At 33.9% G+C, this 20784-nt stretch overlaps 1 protein-coding gene across 1 annotated transcript in view; it reads right to left on the reverse strand.

Moving 5' to 3' along the window:
- CNTLN (centlein) overlaps positions 1–20784 on the reverse strand; it is a 512321-nt gene that overhangs the window by 300147 nt on the left and 191390 nt on the right. Inside the window, exon 8 of the mRNA XM_016424268.2 lies at positions 7373–7535. Coding sequence (XP_016279754.2) covers positions 7373–7535 — 163 coding nt within the window. The remainder of the gene's footprint in view (positions 1–7372; positions 7536–20784) is intronic.

Here is a 20784-nt window from a genome sequence, read left to right on the forward strand (position 1 = left end):
ATTTTTGTGGGGGTTTCCACATATAGTTCTTATAAAGTTACTCATTCCTTTTTTTTGGAGCATCTTTATATTTCTATTAATTATTTATACTGATTAATGTTTTCTTTGATTTATTCCTCTCTCTAACTTTAGTTTCTAAATTGTGACATTATGCCACTGCTGGCCTCTGCCCATTGCTGAACCGATGGGTAGAATAGTTCTGTTTTATCGTGTTTTGAATTCACTGGGTTTCTTCACTAACCTACACCTTTTAAGATTAGGTCACCCTCGATCAACTTTGGTGAAGCTATGGCACTCGTGCAGAGCCAACACTCGGGGAGCTGTTCCATCTCCCTCTTCCCAACACCTGAAGATAGTTTTGCATGCTCTGCCACTCTGAAAAGTCCCCCAAAGTAAGCACTTCTTCCCTCCACTCTCTGGGATAATGCAGGGAGCTCACAGACAACTTGAAGTTGTAGTTTGGGCACCCAAACTTGAAAACCTTTGCCAGTGCTGCCCTAGATCTTTGAAATTCAGAGCTATAAATCATCCAGACCCTTTCTAGAGCTTCCATAGAACGTCAGGGACCTTAGAACCCATGGGCCTATGATGTCCTGTTCTAAGCAATGTGACAGCTTTAGACAGCACCTACTATTGACCCTCATGGATTTTGAGGTTCACCTCCCATAACATTCTCAGGAGATGGAGTATCTCTTTGTTTTGAGGTGTTACTCTTGATGCCCCTAGAGAGTCTTTCAGGATACATACACCTACTCTTCCTGTGTTTGCACAGGGTACAGAAAACTCATGAACTTCTGGATGAATTTTTGTGCAATTCAGGAATGAAAGACATAAATTTCTATAGTTACTCACTGGATTTCTTGATCATTAGTGTTCTGCTGGAATATTTATGTGGAATATGTATGGTCAGCCTCCTGTTTACACAGCCATCTTGGGCAAAAGTAGCATACATTTCTCTTTATTATTGACCTTCTTGGAGCATAAGATGAACAAAATAGGAACATTTTAGTTAGTTTCTTCAAATAATTTCTAAATTAGTATCTATTACAAGTTCTCCAACATTGATTATTCTCATCTTCTGTCTTCTTTGCTAGCTTAGCAGGTATGAAATTAAGCCTCAAAATTATTTTGATTTGAACATTTCTTATTAATAGTGATTTGGAGCCTTCTTTCATATTAATAGTTTGAAATTCTTTTGAGAATACCTTCTTTATATTTTTTAATCACTCATGTTGGAGAAGTGAAATATCACTAAGTTTTAGGTTCATTCTCTAGTCCAGCCTATATATCCAAAACTTCTGTTTTGCTTCCACTAATAAAAACTTTTAAAATCTTCACTTTATTGCTAATATTTTTTAGCCATTCAGTCCTGTCCAACTCATCATGACCCCGTGGACCACAGCATGCCTAACCCTTCTACCCTTCACTACCTTTTGAAGTTTGTCCAACCTTGTATTCATTGCTTCCACGGCATTATCTATCTATCCATCTCATTCTTTGCCATCTCATTCTCCTTATTGCTTTCAATATTTTCCAAAATCAGGGATTTTTCCTCAGAGTCCTTTCTTCTCATTATGTGACCTAAATATTTAAATTTCAGCTTCAGAATTTGACCTTCCAGCAAAAAGTCTGAATTAATTTCTTCATATTAACTTATTTGATTTCCTTTCGGTCCAAGGGACCCTCAAAAGTCTTCTTTAGCAACACAGTTCAAAAGTATTGATTCTGGAACACTCAGATTTCCTTATAGTCCAACAGTCATAGTCATACATTGCTTCACTGTACAGATTTTTGTTGGAAAGGTGACATCTCTGCTTTTAGTATGCTGTCTAGATTTGCCATAGCTTTACTGCCAAGTGGGGAGAGCAAAATAGATTAAACTGAGACATACTTTGGTCAACTTTGGGCACAGGGAAAGATTGAGTCATACTTTCACAATGATTTACTCAAAAGACACAACAGTATAGGCATACCTCAAAGATATTGTGGTTTAGGTTCCAGACCACCAATGCTATATTGTATTCTGTTATGAAATTATGCAGTAGTATTAAATTAAAAAACAATGTACATATTTGAATTTAAAAATACTTTATTGCTAAAAATGCTGTCATCTGAGCCTTCAGCTAATCACAATTGTTTTCTGGTTGAGGATCTTACCTCACTGCTGATGGTTGCTGATTGATCAGGACAGTGGTTGCTGAAGGTTGAAGTGGCCATAGCAATTTGTTAAAATAAGACAACAGTGAAGTTTGCCATACTAATTGACTCTTAAAAAGATTTCTCTGTAGGATGCAATGCTGTTTGATATCATTTTACTCATAGTAGAAATTCTTTTGAAATTCAAGTCAATCCTTTCAAAACTTACTGCTGCTTTATCAACTTAGCTTATGTAATATTCTTTAATATTGCTGTCTTTCAGGGAATAGGGAGGCCAAAGGAGAGGTAGAAAGACAAGGTACAGAAAATTGGTAGAGCAGTCAGAACATACACATTTATAAGGCTTGGTTCATGGTGCCCCAAAACAATTGCAATAGTACTCAATCAAATATCACTGATCACAGATTATAACATTATAATAATGAAAAAGTCTTAAGTGTTGCAAAAATTAACAAATATGACACAGAGAAATGATGTGAGCACAAATTGTTAGAAAAACAAGGCTGATAGATATATCAACATAGGCTTGCTACAAGCCTTCACTTTGTTAAAAAAAAAATACAATATCTGTGAAGAACAATAAAATGAAGCACAACACAATGAGGTATACTTTATATGCTAGAAACTGGACTTAACCCTATAACTTCCTTATAAGACATCAGTTTTCTAATAGAACAAGTAACTTATTAAGTAACAGAAATAGCTACAAATTTCAGTAAACAACATTTCTGAGTGTTATGAATAAAACTATGTGTAGAAAGCAGGCACTATAGAAATAAAAAAGTATATGACATTTATGAGAGAAAATAGAAGTTCTATAATTTTTACTAGAGAATTACAATGTTAAACAATCAGAAAGTAAAGGAAATGCATTGTTACATCAAAGACTCATGGCAGGGTTTAATTTTAATTCTCTTACAGCTTTGCTGAAATGAAGCAAATTTTGTTAGATGCCATTTTTAAACATCAAAGTGACTAGAGATGCAAAAGTTCTGCTTCTGTCTGTCCTAGATGTATAGCCCCATATGGAAGATTCTAGATGTCACATTTTAGGACACCATTCTAATTCAATATGCATTTATTAAGCAACTATAATGTGCTAAGCACCATTTAAGGTGCTAAAGATACACTAACAAAATTGTGAATTATCCCCAAATTTGAAGACCGACTTTTTAGAGAATAAAGGTAGAATGAAGAGAGACACAAAATAAAAAACAGACAAGTAGAAACACTATAATTTGAGGAAAGAGAGAATACTAATGCATCCCAGAACATGATTTTCATAAAGACAGCACATGAACTGAGTCTTTACAGAAATAGATTATAGAAGACAGACATAAAGAATACATTCCAACAAGGAAGGGCAAGCTGAGCAAAGGCATGTAGATAGGAGACTGCTGAATTCATCAAATAACAAATATATCAGTTTTGATGGAACATGGGATACATAAAGAAGAGTAATATAAAATAAGTCTTTAAAGGTAGGCTAGAGTCAGGCATCAAGTTCTTAAAAAACCAAACAGAATAATTTGTATTTTACTTTAAGGCAAAAAGAGTACACTAAAGGCAATTTGTAGGGTAATTACATCCCAAGACTTGTATCTTAGAAAGATTATCCTAACAGTCTATGGAAGACAAAGTAAAGGAGAAAAAAACAGAAGGAAAGAGACCAAGTATGAGTCTATTTGGTAGGCAGGTAAGAGAAGAGAACATGAAATGTGGTTGCTGTCATTTGAATGAAGAAAAGGCAACATAAGAGAAGTTGTGGGAGCACAATCAGTTAAGACTTGGCAACTTAAAATGGCAGGGTAAGGAGAGAGTAAAGAATGAAGGAAAACTCTGAGACTGCAAACATAGGGGACTATTAGAATTTGGGGGGGGTCTATAAAATAGAGAAGTTTAAAGTTTGGGTAAATTTAGGAAAAAAGATAATATATTCCATTCCACATATGTTGAATTTAAGGTACCTATGGAATTCTAGTTGGCCATGTGTAATGGGCAGTTGGATCTGGAGGACAAAGACACAGATGAGAAGTATATGGCTAGAAGTATAGAGTTAGAAGTTATCAATAAGTAGATGACAATCTATGGGAATCAAAGAGATTATGAAGAGAGGAGGTACCAAAAAAGAAAAGAGTCCAGTATGTTCCTTAGAGAATAGTCATGTTAAAGCAATAGAATACAAATGATGATCCTATAAAGAAACTCAAAATAAGCAGTCAGATGGGTAGGAATAGAACCAGAATAAAAAAACCAGGAAACAGAAAGTATTTGGGAAGAAGGTGTGGCCAATAATTCCTATAATAATAACTAACATATAGTGCTTTAAGATTTGCAAACACCTTCACATGTAATTTCTAATTTGAACATCTAATTAATAAGTAGATCCACTAAGCTACTTTACTAGAAGATGCCAAAGCAAAAAGTAGATAATCACTCACCAGGTATATTACAGAAAGGTCTCTTGTTCAGGCATGAGCTGGACAAGATGTACTCTAAGGAGGATTCAATTCTTGATATTCTTTGAAAAGATGAAAAGGATTCCAAATCTTATTCTAGCAGATTATATAGATATAGATATAGAGATAGAGATAGAGATAGAGATAGAGATAGAGATAGAGATATATGATGGAACAGAAAAAGTAGAGGGGAAACTAGAAGAAATTAAGCCAAATAAAGGGCTATTGCAGAAGACTACTATATAATTCAATAGGGGCCTAGGTTAATGGTTGTAGACAAATAGGCTGGCTCCAAGAGAAAATGAAGAGAGAACAATAAGCAATGCTGAGTAATGTAGGAGGGAGAAAAAACACAGAGATATAATTAAACATATTTAGTTACCTATAATTATTTGTTCAACATTTCTGCTTAATTTTTGTTTCAGTGTTCCATTCTATTTTAATGTACTTAGATCCTTTACATTACTACATTGAGAAGCAGGGGGTCATTCTGGATTCAAAGCTTGCCTTAGAGTCAAGAAGACTTGGGCTCAAAATCATCTTGAGCAAGTCTCTTAAACTCTCAGAATCCCAATCAACATCCTAAGGCTAAGTATTTCAGAACAGTGGCAGATCTGAATTGATGGAATTCTTTTTCCCTATACCAATAAGAAACCTTCAATTCCATTCTGAAAACAAGACAGAAAAGTACAATGAGTCTTTAAAAGAAATTACCACGAAAAATGTCAAAGTTCTATGATAGGATGAAAATTATTACAACTATTTTATGCTTTTCTGGCATGTTTTTTTCCCCAAAATGAATGTTTATTGTTATGGCATGATAAAAATAGGCACCTGAAAGGAAGAATGGCAAAGACACTGAGTCTTTTCCCTTGACAAGTTCTTCCTCCAATAACTGAGATAAGGAGAGAATAACAAACAAAAGTCCTACCTAGCAGCTGGAAGATACAAAATTGGCTTTAAACTTAAAACCACAGATGAAGATAAAATGCCAGGTGTCTCTTTTAAAAGGAATGTTCTCCTTATCTCTGCCCCTCAGAATCCTTGTCTTCCTTCAAGGCTCAACTAAAATGCCATGTATTCTGTGAAATCTTTGATCCCCTTAGAAGGGCAAGGGTTAGGCAAATGGGGTTAAATGACTTGCCAAGGGTCACACATCTAGGAAATGTCTTAGGGCTGATTTGAATCTATGGCCTTCTAAGTTCAGGCCTGGCACTTTATCCATTGTGCTACTTTGTACTACATTTATTTGTATATAGCAGAATGTAAGATTTTTGAAAGTAAGTATTGTTTCATTTTTGTCCTTATCCCAGCAACTAGCACAATGTTTTGCATGACATAAAAGGCATGTAATATTTCTCAAACAGAATCATTTAAATGGATAGAACTACCAAAAATTAATCAGTACAGATAGGAAAAGAAGGAATAAGAATAATATAATCTGCCACAAAAGAAAACAGAATTCCTGTGGTTACCATTAGCTCTCTGGTGGCAGTTTGAATATATGGAATACATATCATTTAGGTGAATTTAAGTCAGAAATGGCTTATATACTATTTCATTGTAGATTAAGCTTAAGTTTTAATACATAAATCCATTTTAGTATGAATTTGGATAAATTCTATCATAAATTTCTTTTGCACAAATGCTTGAGCAGATAACTAATACTAGCATGGTATAGTAGAAAGAGTTCTATCTTTGTGGTAAAAAGTTTTAATTCCAGATCAACTATTTCTGTGATCTTGAGCAAGTTTCTCAACCTGTATCTGGGCTTCAGTTTCTTTCTCTCTAAAAGCAGAGTTGAACTTAATGATCTCTAAAATTCCCTTTCAGTTCAAAAATACAATAAACCAACATTTAAATTACAGAGCCAGCTTCTTGAAGCTCTTTGAATAAAACTATTTGAGTTGAAACTGACAAAAAATAAAACTCACTAAATGACAAATAATTCAATTTAACCATCCATTATTAAACCAGAAGACCAACAAGATATTACAACCCCAAATTAAAATGAATGACTATAAACCACAAGTTGTTTTTCTATATTAAAGTCTCCATGATTGGCATTACTCCTGAGTCAATTCATCGCCTAAAATTTTATCTTACAATCTCTGTAATGTGTAAAGGATTTATGATTTAACCAACATAGTATATATCCACAGAAGAAACTTCTCTAGATATAGATCTCAACCTCTCAGCAACTCAATCGATTCTAGGGAGTGGCCTCAGGCTTAGAAAGGTTATATAAGTGGAGGGTCAGAAGCAAACCAAGGTCTTGACTCTAGCATTTTTCTTCACTATTCAATATTGATTCTATGTTTCCTAAATATGGTGAGAAAAATTCAATAAATCTATCAATCCAAAATATAGCACCACTAAATGTTTCCTATTCAAGACTATATCTAGATTAGTGAGAGTAGTTTATATAATGGCTCAGATTTCCTTGTTCCATTCACATCAAGTTGTAGTTCTAAAAGTTCTAATCACAAAAGGGAATTCTACTTGACAAAATCAGTCCTCATATTTTTCCCAAAGAATGTTTCCTGACCATAAGGGTTAAAACCCAAGTAGATTTCATATTATATGTGAAGTGAAATCACCATCTTTCAGTCATTTCCCCCAAATTATAGCACACCTTACCCCTGTTACATATTAAGGATTACTCCTAGAACACAAAATGACACTGAAATTTAGAAAATCTTAATGATCTTTGTTATGATAATTTTGGTAAATAGTTTTTTATAATAAATGCATACTTTTTGATAGGATATACTTTCAGCTGTGTGGGCATCTTCCTGATTTTTCAGTACTTGTTGGGCATCCATATTGAGAACATGAAGCTGCTGGATCATCTCTGCCTGCTGTGCTGTGTGTTCACTGTTTTGTTGGTAAAGATTCTGAAGCTCCTGCAATTCTTTCCTATGCAAAGAAGGCAACAGAAAGAAGCATAAATAATAATCATCTCAGTTAAGTAACTGTGTTCATCTAACATTTTAGTTTAAATGTCTATTTCTCATTTATATTTTCTGTAAGCTATCTTAATAATATGCAAAATATTTAATGTATCACATACACCAATAAAATATTGATAAAGCATCTATAACTCTTGAAGCCAAATATTTATCAATTTTCTTTTATAGTTTGATATAAAATCCCTGGATTTCCAACTTCTTAATGCAATTAAATTAATATTTCAGTGTCAAGAATTAAGTTGAATTAATGCCAGTGGTTGAACAATACCAAGAAATAATCACCAATATAATCTGTCGCTGTATAATACTTCAAGAGTAAATACTATTGGAATTAAAATACCTGATCACTAACTTTATTGTATCCTCTGGGATTAACTTGTTTATGTGTTAATTGCAGTGCTTTGTATATAGTAAGTACTATATAATATAGGTTAATTATTGTTGTGATTTATTAATATACTTCACTAAGCAAATGATTCTAAGATCTATATAACTGTAGTCTCTCTAATGAGCTCCAATATAGTATTATCAGTTGCCCAACAGACATTTCAAATGGGATGTCCAACACCCCATCAGAATCTCTAACTCAACATATCTAAAATTAAACTCATTATCTTTCTCCAAAAACTCAGGGCACCACTGTCCTACAATATCAAGTCAAAAACTATTTGTTAAGTACTTACTAAGTCACTGTGCTAAGTATTTTAAAGGAGAAAAATGTGAAATCTATTCTTAAGGAAATCACATACTGTGAAGATTAAATTAAATCTCTCCCCTAATTGTGAAGATTAAATTAACTGCTCTGCCCATTTTTTAGATTTAATCACCAAAGGTGTAAACATCCCATTCATACTTGAGTGACTGAGGTCTATAACTCACATGTGCTATAGTGGGTGATGAAATCAGAATCAAATTGACTGTCCTCTGGGCAGTCCTAAAGCAAAGCTTCAACAGTAATTGGTAGACATAAAAATTGGAAGAAGGCACAGGAAGTGATGTAAAAGAAAGCATCTTTAAAAGGAAATTACAACTTCCCGTGGAGGAGATTCGTCTGAGATTCATGGGTGAATCGTCTGAGATTCGTGAGAGATTCTTCAGAAATCTTCATCTGAGATCTTCAGAAAGAACTTCTGATTTCTTCTGGAGTTCTGAGTTTGAGTTGGAGGCTGTTGAAGAATCTGGTGACTGGACCTGAGACCTTGTACATGGTGAGACTGCCCTTGAATCTCTACCCTTTGGACTGACACATGGTGAGTGAAAAGGGCTGACTCCTTTCCTGGATTTTCTAAAGAGACTAGCCTCAGGAGAGAACTCTCCTCTTGAGAGAGGCTCTGTGTATCCCCAGATCCTCAGCTACAAGGGCCAAGGCCTCTCTGGTTAAGGACTAAACTTAACTAAACTGTCTGCTTTTGAGCCAAGGATCAGAGCAAAAATACTTAGTGCTTAAGCTAGATATCTTATCCTATCCTCTCTCTGATTTCCTACTTAACTCTTTCTATATTTTGTAAATAAATTGTAAATAAATCTCTTTTTGGAATTAAATTCCTGGCGACCCTAATTTTGAATAATCCAGCCCAACCTTTTTATAAACCCTTTTTCAAACCTTACAAATACTGAAGGGCAAGTAAACACGTACATGAGATATATACAAAATGCATATCACAAACTGATTCAACCATTCTGGGAGCAATTTGGAACCCTGCCGAAAGGGTCATACCCTTTGATCGAGCAATACCATTACCTTGTCTGAATCCCAAATAGATCAAAGATAGAGGAAAAGAAACTACTTTTACAAAAAAAAGTTACAGCAGTGGTTTTTGTAGTGGCAAAGAACTAGAAACTAAATGAACGTCCATCAATTGGGGAAAGCCTCAACAAGTTGTGGGATATGATTGTAATGGAATATTATTGTGCCATAAAAAATAACAAACAAGATGATCACAAAAAAAACCTGAAAAGATGTATATGTAGTGATGTAAACTGAAGTGAGCAGAATCAGGAGAATGCTATATATACCGTAACAGCAATAATATATGATGATCATCTGAGAATGACAACTACTATCAGCAATACAAGGATCCAGGCCAACACCAAGGGACTCATGACAAAATAAAAGGCATTTCACTACCACAGAAGTAACTGATAGGAGTTTAAATGCAGATTGAAGCATACCATTCTTCATTTTTATTCCTTTCATGAATTTTTCTCTAGTAAAAGCAATATGTATCTTCTTTTACAAACGATGAACATGGAAATACATATTGCATGATAATACAACCTATATCATTACCTACCATTTTTAGGAAGAGGAGAAAGGGTTAGAAGGAGGGAGGCAAAATGGAACAGAAAACAATTATTAAAATTGTTTCCATATGAAATCTTTAAAAAATAGAAAACTATATACTACATGGAAAAAAGATCATCTCTGAAAGTAAGGGCTAGCAGCCCAAAGGGGCATAAGGAAAGGCTTCCTTAAAGAATTGGGATTTGAGCTGAGTCTTAAAGAAAACTAACAAAGCCGGGAAATGAAAGCAAGGAGGGAGAGCAATGCAGGAATGGAAGATGGGAGAGAATCTAGAGACAAAGTGACACGTATAAGAAACAGCAAGCAGCCAAAGGTAGCTGGATCATAAAGTGCATGAAGGAGATGCACAGATGTTCTGAAGGGAATACTGACAAGATATGACAACAGACAAAATATGTTAAGCAAGTTCCCTGGGTAAGTAGGAAAATCCTGGTGGCCTGAACAACAAGAAAGTAGAGAAAAAGGAAAGTTTGGGGATAAAGATAAATATTTCAGTTTTGGGCATACTGAGTTTGAGATGCTTATGGAAAATCCCATTAAGATCTCCCAAAGACAGTGGTGATGTGAGACTAGAGCTCAAGAGAGAGATTAAGTTTGGATATATAGATCTGGGAATAGTCTCCATAGATATGATAGCTAAAGTCATGGGAGCTGATGAGATTGCCAAGTAAAATAGGAGGGGGGAAAAAGGGATCTGAGGGCAGGGCTTAGGGGATTCACAGTTAATGGGTATAATCTGGATGAAGATCAAGCAAAGGAGACCTTGTCATGCAGGCTTATAATTTTAGTATTCTCACTTGCTCCATATATTCAATCAGTTGCCAAGTCTTGTCATTTTTTCTATATATCTATTGTTCTCTTTTCTTAAAGCTCTGCTCACCTCACACCTAAACTCCTGCAAAACCTCCTCAATATTTTCCCACTGTGATGCATCTGCCATACAGCTCCCGGTAATTTTCCTAAAATACACATCTGACCATGGCCATCCCCTACCATCCCTCCAAATCAATAAACTCCAGTGGCTCCCTATTACCTATGGGATCAAATATAAACTACTCAATCTAACACTGAAAGCTTTTCCCAACCTGGCCCCACTTTATCATTCTTCTTTATCATATCTTCTTACACCTTTCTATACATTCTATGCAGCTGTGAAAAAATGAACTTTGGTGTTACAAAAAAAAAAAAGGAAAAATGTTGCTGCTACATTAACCTAATTGCTTTTCTATGCACATGATGCTCCATCTCACACCTCCATGCCTTTGCCCTGGATGTCTCCCTGTACCTAGAACACTCTTCCTTCTTGTCTATCCCTTCCAGAAAGACTAGGATCCCATAAAACCCACTTCTGCATTAAGCTTTTCCTGATCCCTCAAGTGCTAGATCCATTTCTCCCAGTTTGGGAGAATACTTTGTATTCCTTTGGTATATAGACTGTATAATTATATATGTTTGTGTATATGCATATACATACACACAGGTCATTTCCTCTCCCCCATTAGAAAATAAACTTCTTAAAGATAAGGGCTTTCACTTTTTTCTATCTCTAGCACTTAGAAAACTGTCTATCACATTTCAAATTATTCATAATTCTTGTTGACTGATTGACTAGTGTTTTTCTTTTTATTCTCAGTACCTAGTAATAAATTACTCAATAAATGTTTTAAGTGCATGATATTACCAAGAAAGGCAGAAAAAAGTTCTTGCTTTCAAGGTGTTCTCAATATAATAGGGAGAAAGCATGGGCTATGTACAACTATGTATGAAACAAAGCAAACAATGAAATACATAGTCAAAAAATGGCAGGCATTAGCATTAAGGGAGTTTGGGAAAGTCTTCTTATAGAAGGTAGGTTTCTAGCTAGGATTAAAATAAAGTCAAGAGGCAGAGATAAGTAATACAAGGAGAATTATAGCAATGGGGGGCAACCAGCACACAGTCAGGAGATGAAGTGTCTTGAGAAATAACATGAAAGAGGCTAGTGTTACTGTATTATAGAATATGTAGTGGTAAGTAAAATATAAGAAGCTGGAATGGAAATAGGGGACCAGGTTATTGTCTAATATGTGACAAACATGTAAATACTTACTGATTGATTAATTAGTTTCAGCTAGTATAATCATATAATATCACTAAGAAAATAGTTTTCCAAAATATGTTTTTTTGTATCAACAAGTAGCATGATACTACAATAGCATGGCATAGTAGAGAGCCTAACTCAGTTAACACACCTAGATATACAGGTTGTGAGACAAGACTTTAGAGCTTTAAGAAATCAATCTTTTGTCTCAGATTTGGCCTACATTGTTCTAGATTGGATGAAATACTAGACATGGCTCAACACTACAACTTACAACTAGTTTCAACTGCAATCTCTCATTTCCCAAAAGATATATTAAAATCTATAGGAAATTTTATTTGTCATAATAATTATTAGTTTCAGAAGGTTTTGTTTTAATTGGGGTAGTTTTCTTTTTTATAAGGTTGATGGGAAAAAAGTAATCGTGTGCATTTTAAATAAGTAAAGTTTAAACATAGGGAAAAAATGTAAAAAAGTGATCTTGACCTGTAAGAGGATGTTAGGGAGTGAAAGAATATGACACATAGGAGAAAAAGAAAGGGCATCACTGAATTCATAGTAATATATATGAATCTTTTCTCAGAAAGAATAGAACTAGGCTCCTTAAGAAGTGAAAGTAGCTCCTTGTCCTAAAAGCAATAAAATATATATTCAAAGGTGATAGCAAGTAAAACATAACCTAGTAAATCAGAAAAGGAGAAGGAAGAAGAGAAGGAGGGGGAACAACTATTTTCTATGGCTCTAGAAAGAATTACCTTTTTGAAAAAGAAAAAGATAGATAGATATAATAAAATATACTCATGAAACTATGCACCCAAAGTCACTAAACCATGCATACTCTCTGAGCCAGCAATATATCTGCTAAGTCTTTAGTCCAAGGAGATCAAAGAAAGAGGAAAAGGACCCTTACATATAAAATAGTTATAGGAGCTGTATTCCCAGTATCCCAAAACTAAGGACATAACTATCGATTAAGAAAAAATGTAATGGGATATGATTATAAAATGAAAATGATTAAATCAATTTCAAAAGAAACTTCCATTAATTGAAATAGTCAAAAGAGAATTAGAAAATATATATAATGATAATACTGAATAAGAAAAATAACTCTGAACTCTGATCAGTGCAATAATAAACAATGAGTCTAGAAAGACCGAAGCTAATGCATGCTTCCTGCACCCTAGAAAAGAGATGATAAAATTAAAATATAGAACACTGCATATAAGTTTGGATGTAGCCAACTGGTGAATGTGTTTATTAGACTCTTCATATTAGTTATGAAAGTTTTATTTTGTTTGGGAGGGTTTAATTTTAATTTTTACATGTCATTACAATTTTTAATAAAGCTTTTCTGACATTTTATAATGTATGTTCTCTCTGTCCCGCTCAACTCTCCCCTCTCCACAAGATGACAATATGTCATACATGCATTCTCATTTAAAACATAATCCCATATTCATCATGTTGTAAAAGAAGAAACATATTGCTTATATAAGAAAAAAAATTCATGGAGGAAATAAAAGTGAAGAATTGATGCTTCAATCTGAATTCAGACCCTATTAGTTTCTTCTAAAGCATTGCTAATAAAAGCTAATTCGTTCCCAATTGATTATCATACATTATTATTTTTCTATATACAACATTCTTCAGTTCTTCTCACTTCACTTTGCATCACTTCATATAAGTCTTTCCAGGACTTTTTGTGATTGTCTTGTTTCTTATAGTCATTTGTCATTTCTTATAGCCCAGTAGTATTCCATTACAATCACACATGACTTGTTGAGCCATTACCCAATTGATGGGCATCCCTTCAGTTTCTAGTTCTTTGCCACCATAATATGAGCTACTATAAATATTTTTGTACAAACAGGTTCTTTTCCCCTTTCTCTGATCTTTTTGGGATACAGACCTAGCAGTGGTATTACGGGGTAAGAGGATATGCATACATACTTTGATTGCCCTTTGCGCATGGTTCTAATTTGTTCTCTAAAATGGCTGTTATCAGTTCACAACTTGATCAACATTGTATCAGTAACCCAATTTTACACCATCCTTTCCAACATTTATCATTTTCATTTTTGGTCATATTAGCTAGCCAGTCTGACAATTGTGAGATGGTACCTCAGAGTTCTTTTAATTTGAATTTTTCTAATTAATAGTGATTTGGAGCATTTTTCTTTATATAACTAATGATATTTTTAATTTCTTCATCTGAGAATAGCCTATTCATACTCTTTGACCCATTATCAAATGGGGAATACTTTGTGTTCTTATAAATTTGATTCAATTCTCTATATATTTGAAAAATGAAACCTTTGTGAGAGACACTTGCTATAAAATTTTTTCCCAATTTTTTGTTTCCTTTCTAATATTGGTTGGACTGATTTTGTTTGTACAAAAATTTTTAAATTCAATTTGGTCAAACTTATCTATTGTATATGTTTTAACATTTCTATGTCTTTACTCATGAATTAACTTATCCATAAATCTGAAAGGTAAATTATTCCATATTCCTCTGATTTGTTTATGATATCATTCTTTATTTCTTAATCATATCCATACTTTATTTTGTCATGTGATATGAAATATTGGTCTGTTTTATTTTGGTTTTTTAATTATTCACTGGGGAAAAAGGAGGCATGGGAATTGCTTATGAAAACATAGAAAAGAAAAATTGAAAATATGCACATATGAAAAAGTCCAAAAAGCAAGAGGGGTGAAGGAAGTGATGGAAAATATTTGGATGAAGATCAATAGGGCTAGAAAAAGAGGCTACATTGGACTCTAAGTTTTTAACCTATGGTTTCTATACTTGGATTGTTGATGTTGCTAAATAGTTTTATAACTATTTCAGTAAAACTTTTTTTGTAATTTTATATACTTTACATTCTATATTTTAAGAATATTTAAGACTTCCATAGGCTTCACTAGACCAGCAAAGTGACAAAAAAGGTTTAAATATTCCTGCCCTAACTGTAAGGTAGGAAATAGAGCATTTGAGCATCAGATCACAATGCCTAATCACAGGCATTATATAGTGCTGATTTAAGGGTGTCAGAAAGAAAAGGAACTTCAATTATCCAAGTATCTTCTGGGATTCTACCAAAACAGAGAAACCATTGAGTTCAAGATCTATATAAATGATAATTTCATGCTTCAAAAGATAGGAAAAATAACCAAGGAGAATTGGACTATTGTGGACAAGATTCTCAACAACAAGAAGTAACTGGTTCTTGGGGTGTGAATCATGGTGATAATGAGAATCAAGAAAGGAAGATGACAGTGCCAGAGGACAGCATAGTTTATAGGCAGTGAAGTTGGTATGGCCTAGAAGACCTTAGAAGAAAGTGGCAGAGTAAAAGGGAAGATCTGGTGGTTCCTTATCTCATTATAAGTAAAAGAAGTGTTGACTGCCATTTCTTCTATGTCATATAAGAGCAGTTGAGCAGCCTGTGAGAGGGAAAGGTCAACCCAAATGGGTTCTCTTTTAGCCAATGACAAAGGAACAAAATTAAGAGGGTATAAGTACAAATGGCACCCCTAGTATCCCCAGGAGGAGCAAATGGATTCTTTATTCTTTTCTCCCTTACAAAGATTTTTTTTTAATTGTAGAATTAAAATTTCATTTTTTATACCTCCTGTCAAGCTATATACACCAGAATACCCTCTAAAAATGTTTAACCAGGTATTGTACCACATAAAATATCATGTCAATTTTAGGTACATACCTAAAGCAATCTTCAAAGAAAAGTTTTATCTCTAAAAACTAATTTTAACCCAATGAAAATTAACATCCCAAGAATGAAATGATTTCTAGCAAACCACAAATAAACCCAAAAAAGGTCAAGAGAAGAAAACTTTAAAATTAGGAGGAAAATTTATAAAATAAAAACAAAAAGGCCAGAAAAATGGTAAACCTAATTTCATGCTGGGGGCTTGAAAATATTAACAAAACTGATACGCTTTTAGCTAACTTTCTCAAAAGAAAGAAAAATATATAGGAAGGAAAATCAAATTACCTAAATAAAAAATGTTAAGTTAATGGGCCAAATCTGTTTTTTAATAACCCTTATGAAATAGAAAAAAAAACTGAGTGAAACTGTTTCTTATTGAAATAGAGAAAGTAAACTGATTGAAACTGTTTCTTCTGCAATGGCTGCTGTTCTCTGGCTTTGACTAGAGATAGCTGCTAGAGGGGAACCACTCTGAGGATTTCTTAGTTTCAATGGAGATAGATGAGAGGAACTCCGGTATGGGGGAATGCTGCCACACAGGGAACTGCTCTTAGGAATGCTCTAGATAGACACTGGGGAATACTCTGGGGTTTGCCTACTGATCCTTACTGATGGCTGATGGATCAATCTATTTCCTAATCTCCTTCCTCCCTCACTCCCTCCCTTAACCACCCTCTTCTGGAAGAAGCCTTTGGCTTCCTTCCTCCCCCCTGAGTGAACTAAAAAAATATTCTTTTCTTTTCCTTTTCAAGTCAAGGGGTTTATTGGGATAACAGGGTGGGAAACTGAGGTGAGAGGGATGAGGATTTCCCTAAACTACAAGGATAATTTTAGGAGGGTTTGAGAAAGTAGTCCAGTCACAAACTGTGACTCTAAGACAGTTAGGGAGATATGGAGGACAACAGCTTTTTAAAATCTTCTTTCTTCTTCTTCAAAAGGTCGGCAAGGTCTCTGTTTAATTTCTGAAGCCCCTTCCCCAAGGGTCCTTCAGTCTGAGACAACTCTCTCAAGAGAGAAAATACAGTTCAAATTCTCTCAGTTTCTCCTGGCCAGCTCAACTCTTAAATAGACCACCAACACAAAAGCCAAGTTTCTCCTTCTTGTCAACTTCAACTTCCAAAGCCAGAGAACCCCCAAAACCAAGTCAGTCCCAACAGGGTCTTTCAGCCAGGATCAACCTTCAGGGAGAAAGTGACCCCAAGTCAAGTCCCCTCCCCCTGTCAGCTCAACTGCCAACTCCTGGGAACATTCCGTTTTGGAAACTCCTTCTTGTGATTGACAAATAGTTCTCCATTTTCTTGCATCTTGGTTTACAAGTTCTCTCTCTTTCCATGCCTATACTACACTTACCTTCGGTCTTGGAATCCATACCGTGTATTGGTTCCAAGGCAGAAGAGTGGTATGGGCTAGGCAATGGGGGTCAAGTGACTTGACCAGGGTCACACACAAAGGCGGGAAGTGTCTGAGGTCAGATTTGAACCTAGGAACTCCCATCTCTAGGCCTAGCTCTCAATCCACTGAGTCATCCAGCTGCCCCCCACAATCTGTTTTTAAAAGAAAGAGTTCCCTAATGATTAACACACATTCAGTAGAAAATTGATTATGACCAGGTCTATTCATATTTGAACTAGGATTGAATAAAAATACAGAACAATCTTTCCTTTGAGTCTCAGCAAAAGGACATAATTCAGGACAAATCATTTGTTCCATTTGATTAAAGAAACAATTTTTCTAATTCATACAAAATAAAGTGAGAAATAAATATCTCCATATCACTTGTGCAAAGTTATCATTCTTTTTTCAAAAAAAACAAGATGCATATATTTTTAATGAGAATTAAGTTACTATTAGTGTAATAAACACAATATTATGATGGTAAAAAAAGAGTTAGAACGTTAAAGCTAAGAAATTTGTATTATTATGGATATTTCTAGTTTGTTAGTTTGACTTTCAGCATTGTTGGCATAGTCATAAAGCAAAGGTATGCTCCAGTTACATGAACAACATCACATTCTCTCCATTATTATAGAAATTCCTAAAGTCAAAAGCAAATTATAAGAGAATTTTAACATCAATTAATGAAGATATAATTTTTGGAGATATAAAACTTATAATATTAATGAATTTTATCTACAGTGTTAAAAATTAGTTTAATTTTCCACATGGCACTTAATTTCTCCTTCATAATAGGAAAGAAAGGCTCAAGAGTAACATTTCAAGATTAATTCATATTTTAATATACTAACTTATATGATAGTCTGGAAATGGACATAAAAACTCCAACTTATAAAATGGAATATAGGTTAAATTACAATGGTCAGGATTGACACAATGTATTCTCAAATTACTAAATACCACACCATTTACAGAGCCAAAAATGAACTAAATGGAGGTGATGTGTTGAAATAACAACTACTACAATAATAGCCACAACAAAACACTCCAAAATATCCAATTTTATCTGCATAAGGGAGACACAGATTGAGTGACTTGCCCTCACAGAGGTTATAAATATCTCCTGGCCATAAATGAAGTCAGATCTTCTGGATATCAAGTCCAGAACTGTATTCACTGTGCTGCCTAACTGGAAAAGGAGCTGGATTTGTAATCAGAAGACTGGAACACAAAGCGTAACTTTACCAATTATTATTTCCATGACACTGGATAAAAATTATTTAATCACTTTGGGGCTCAATTTAGTAATTCATAAAGTCAGAGGTTTGGGCTAATGACTTATAACATTCCTTCCAATTACAAAATGGAGCAATGTACTTACTCTATCAATTAGTATTGGCATAAATACCTTTGGTGATGTAAAATCCACTTTCATTCTGGAAATAGGAAAAGAATTGTGAGATCACGTAATTAACTTCTTGCTGTACTTGTTAGCCTTTATGATCCCTAAAATATCTAGGTATAAAAGGACATTTTAAATAAGAAGATAAAGAATTCTAGGTAGAATTACGTGAAAAGTAGAAAAACTTAAACTCTTGAGTTCTGAGTTGAGTAATATCAAATTTGAAGATATTTTTTCCTTTCTGAATCAGGGATTTATTTTGAGTCTTAAGGGTCTTGACTTTATCTAATAATATTTAGTATTGAAACAGCAGATCCTTGACATTTTAATAAGTTATACCTATAATTTACTGTGCTCATTATTTCAGTTGACTAGAGCATAGCATTAACTAACAAGGCTAAAGTTGTGGCTTTAATCCCTTTTCAGTTCAGTTAGCGTCACTCCCTTGCATGGTCATAAAGTATACCCCTGCCCTAGCTAATTGTCTTGAAAATGAATACCAAGGTCAAAAGAGGGGAGAAAAACCCACTATCAGCAAATATATAAGCATGTGGTATATTAATTATGAACATTTACTTAAGTTTCATATACAAAGGAAAGCAAATTTAAAATGGTATCAAGTCTCTCTTTGAATTCTAAAATGTCATGGTATTAATCTCCTTGGGGAATACTATTGGTAGTAATAATACACAATATTTTTTATTTTTAATAACTTTTTTATAACTAAACTTTCAAAACTAAAATTTTATTAGTTTTTATTAAACTTTTATTAAAATTATAAAATACAAGCTACATAAAAATGAGAATGAACAAATGAGATATGAAGCATTACAGTAGTACTAAAAATATGGAACTTGCAGATATACCACAGTAGAAATATGAAGAACAGGTGGAAATAGTTGTTATGATAGTCTTGAGTAAAGAAACAGGCATTTAAGTAGATTAGTAAGATATACCTTACTAATTTAATATATACATATGGATACACACAAAATGTATTTCTAAAATGTTTTAATTCAATAATTTTATTATATGACCTTATAATCAAAGCATGTAAAAAAAACAAGTCTTAGTTTGAGACTTTCTACTATAGACTGGCACCTGATGTAATACGCATCTTCAGAAGACTAACTGATAGAGAGAAATTGAAGTATATAATTAAAAATTATTTCTCCCATTTGAGATTACAAATTTTTTAATTCAACAACAAATTAATTTCCACCATATAACACCAAAATATATAAAAATTCATATAATGCTAATACTCAAAGGGATATATAATGATTCTCATCTTTTTTCTAACAAAAAAGATCATATCTGTGATCATCCATTTATGACCATCCAAGCCTCATATATGTTCAAATCATGCCTCAGACACTTAAAATGTGTGGTACTGCCCAAGATAGAACCTCTCCGCGTCATGATCTCTCATGTATAAAATAAAGAGATTTAGTGTATTCAGTGGACTCTCTAAGGTCACATCAAGGTCCAAATTTTTTGTCTTATCTATGATGACTTATATAGTATGGGCACACAATATAAGATATGATTTCAAAAAGAAAAGCTAACTATACCATCATAATGTTTTAAATTAGCAATTATTTTTATTCTAATAACAAGGCTGGATTTCATTTAAATCTAATGGATTTAACTTTTAATCCGAACACAAGTGTACAAAATGTACATTCCATATGTCAAATACAACTTTAGTACCTGAGTGTAAGAGCTAGCATGGCTTAGCAGATACAAAGAAAAAGCCCTACTTCAGGGATAGGAAGAACTTAGCTCAAGTTCTGCCTCTACTATATATTAACTGTTCAAATCCATGGCAAGACACTTAACCTCTTAATGGCCTTAACTTTCTAAAACAGACAGATGGGAAGAGTGGTGACATAGCGGATAGAGTGCCAAGTCTGGAGTCAGAAAGACTCATCTTCCTGAGTTCAAATCTGGCCTCAAATTCTTACCAGCTGTGTGACACTGGGCAAGTCACTTCACCCTGTTTGCCTCTGTTTCCTTATCTGTAAAATCGACTAGAGAAGGAAATAGCAAACTACTCCAGTATCTTTGCCAGGAAAACCCCAAATGGGTACATGAAGAGTTGGACATGACTGACTGAAATAACTGACATTTTTAGAGCTTGTCTGGGAGTATTTATAAGAATCTACACTAGCTAGATTCCAGTACTGCCATCATCCCATAATTTAATGCATTTTATTTTTAATTCAGGAAACACTGGATATGATCTGCCACACAAATGTATTGATCAGGGTTTAAACT

The sequence above is a fragment of the Monodelphis domestica genome, chromosome 7 (assembly GCF_027887165.1).
Source record: "Monodelphis domestica isolate mMonDom1 chromosome 7, mMonDom1.pri, whole genome shotgun sequence".
NCBI lineage: Eukaryota > Metazoa > Chordata > Mammalia > Didelphimorphia > Didelphidae > Monodelphis > Monodelphis domestica.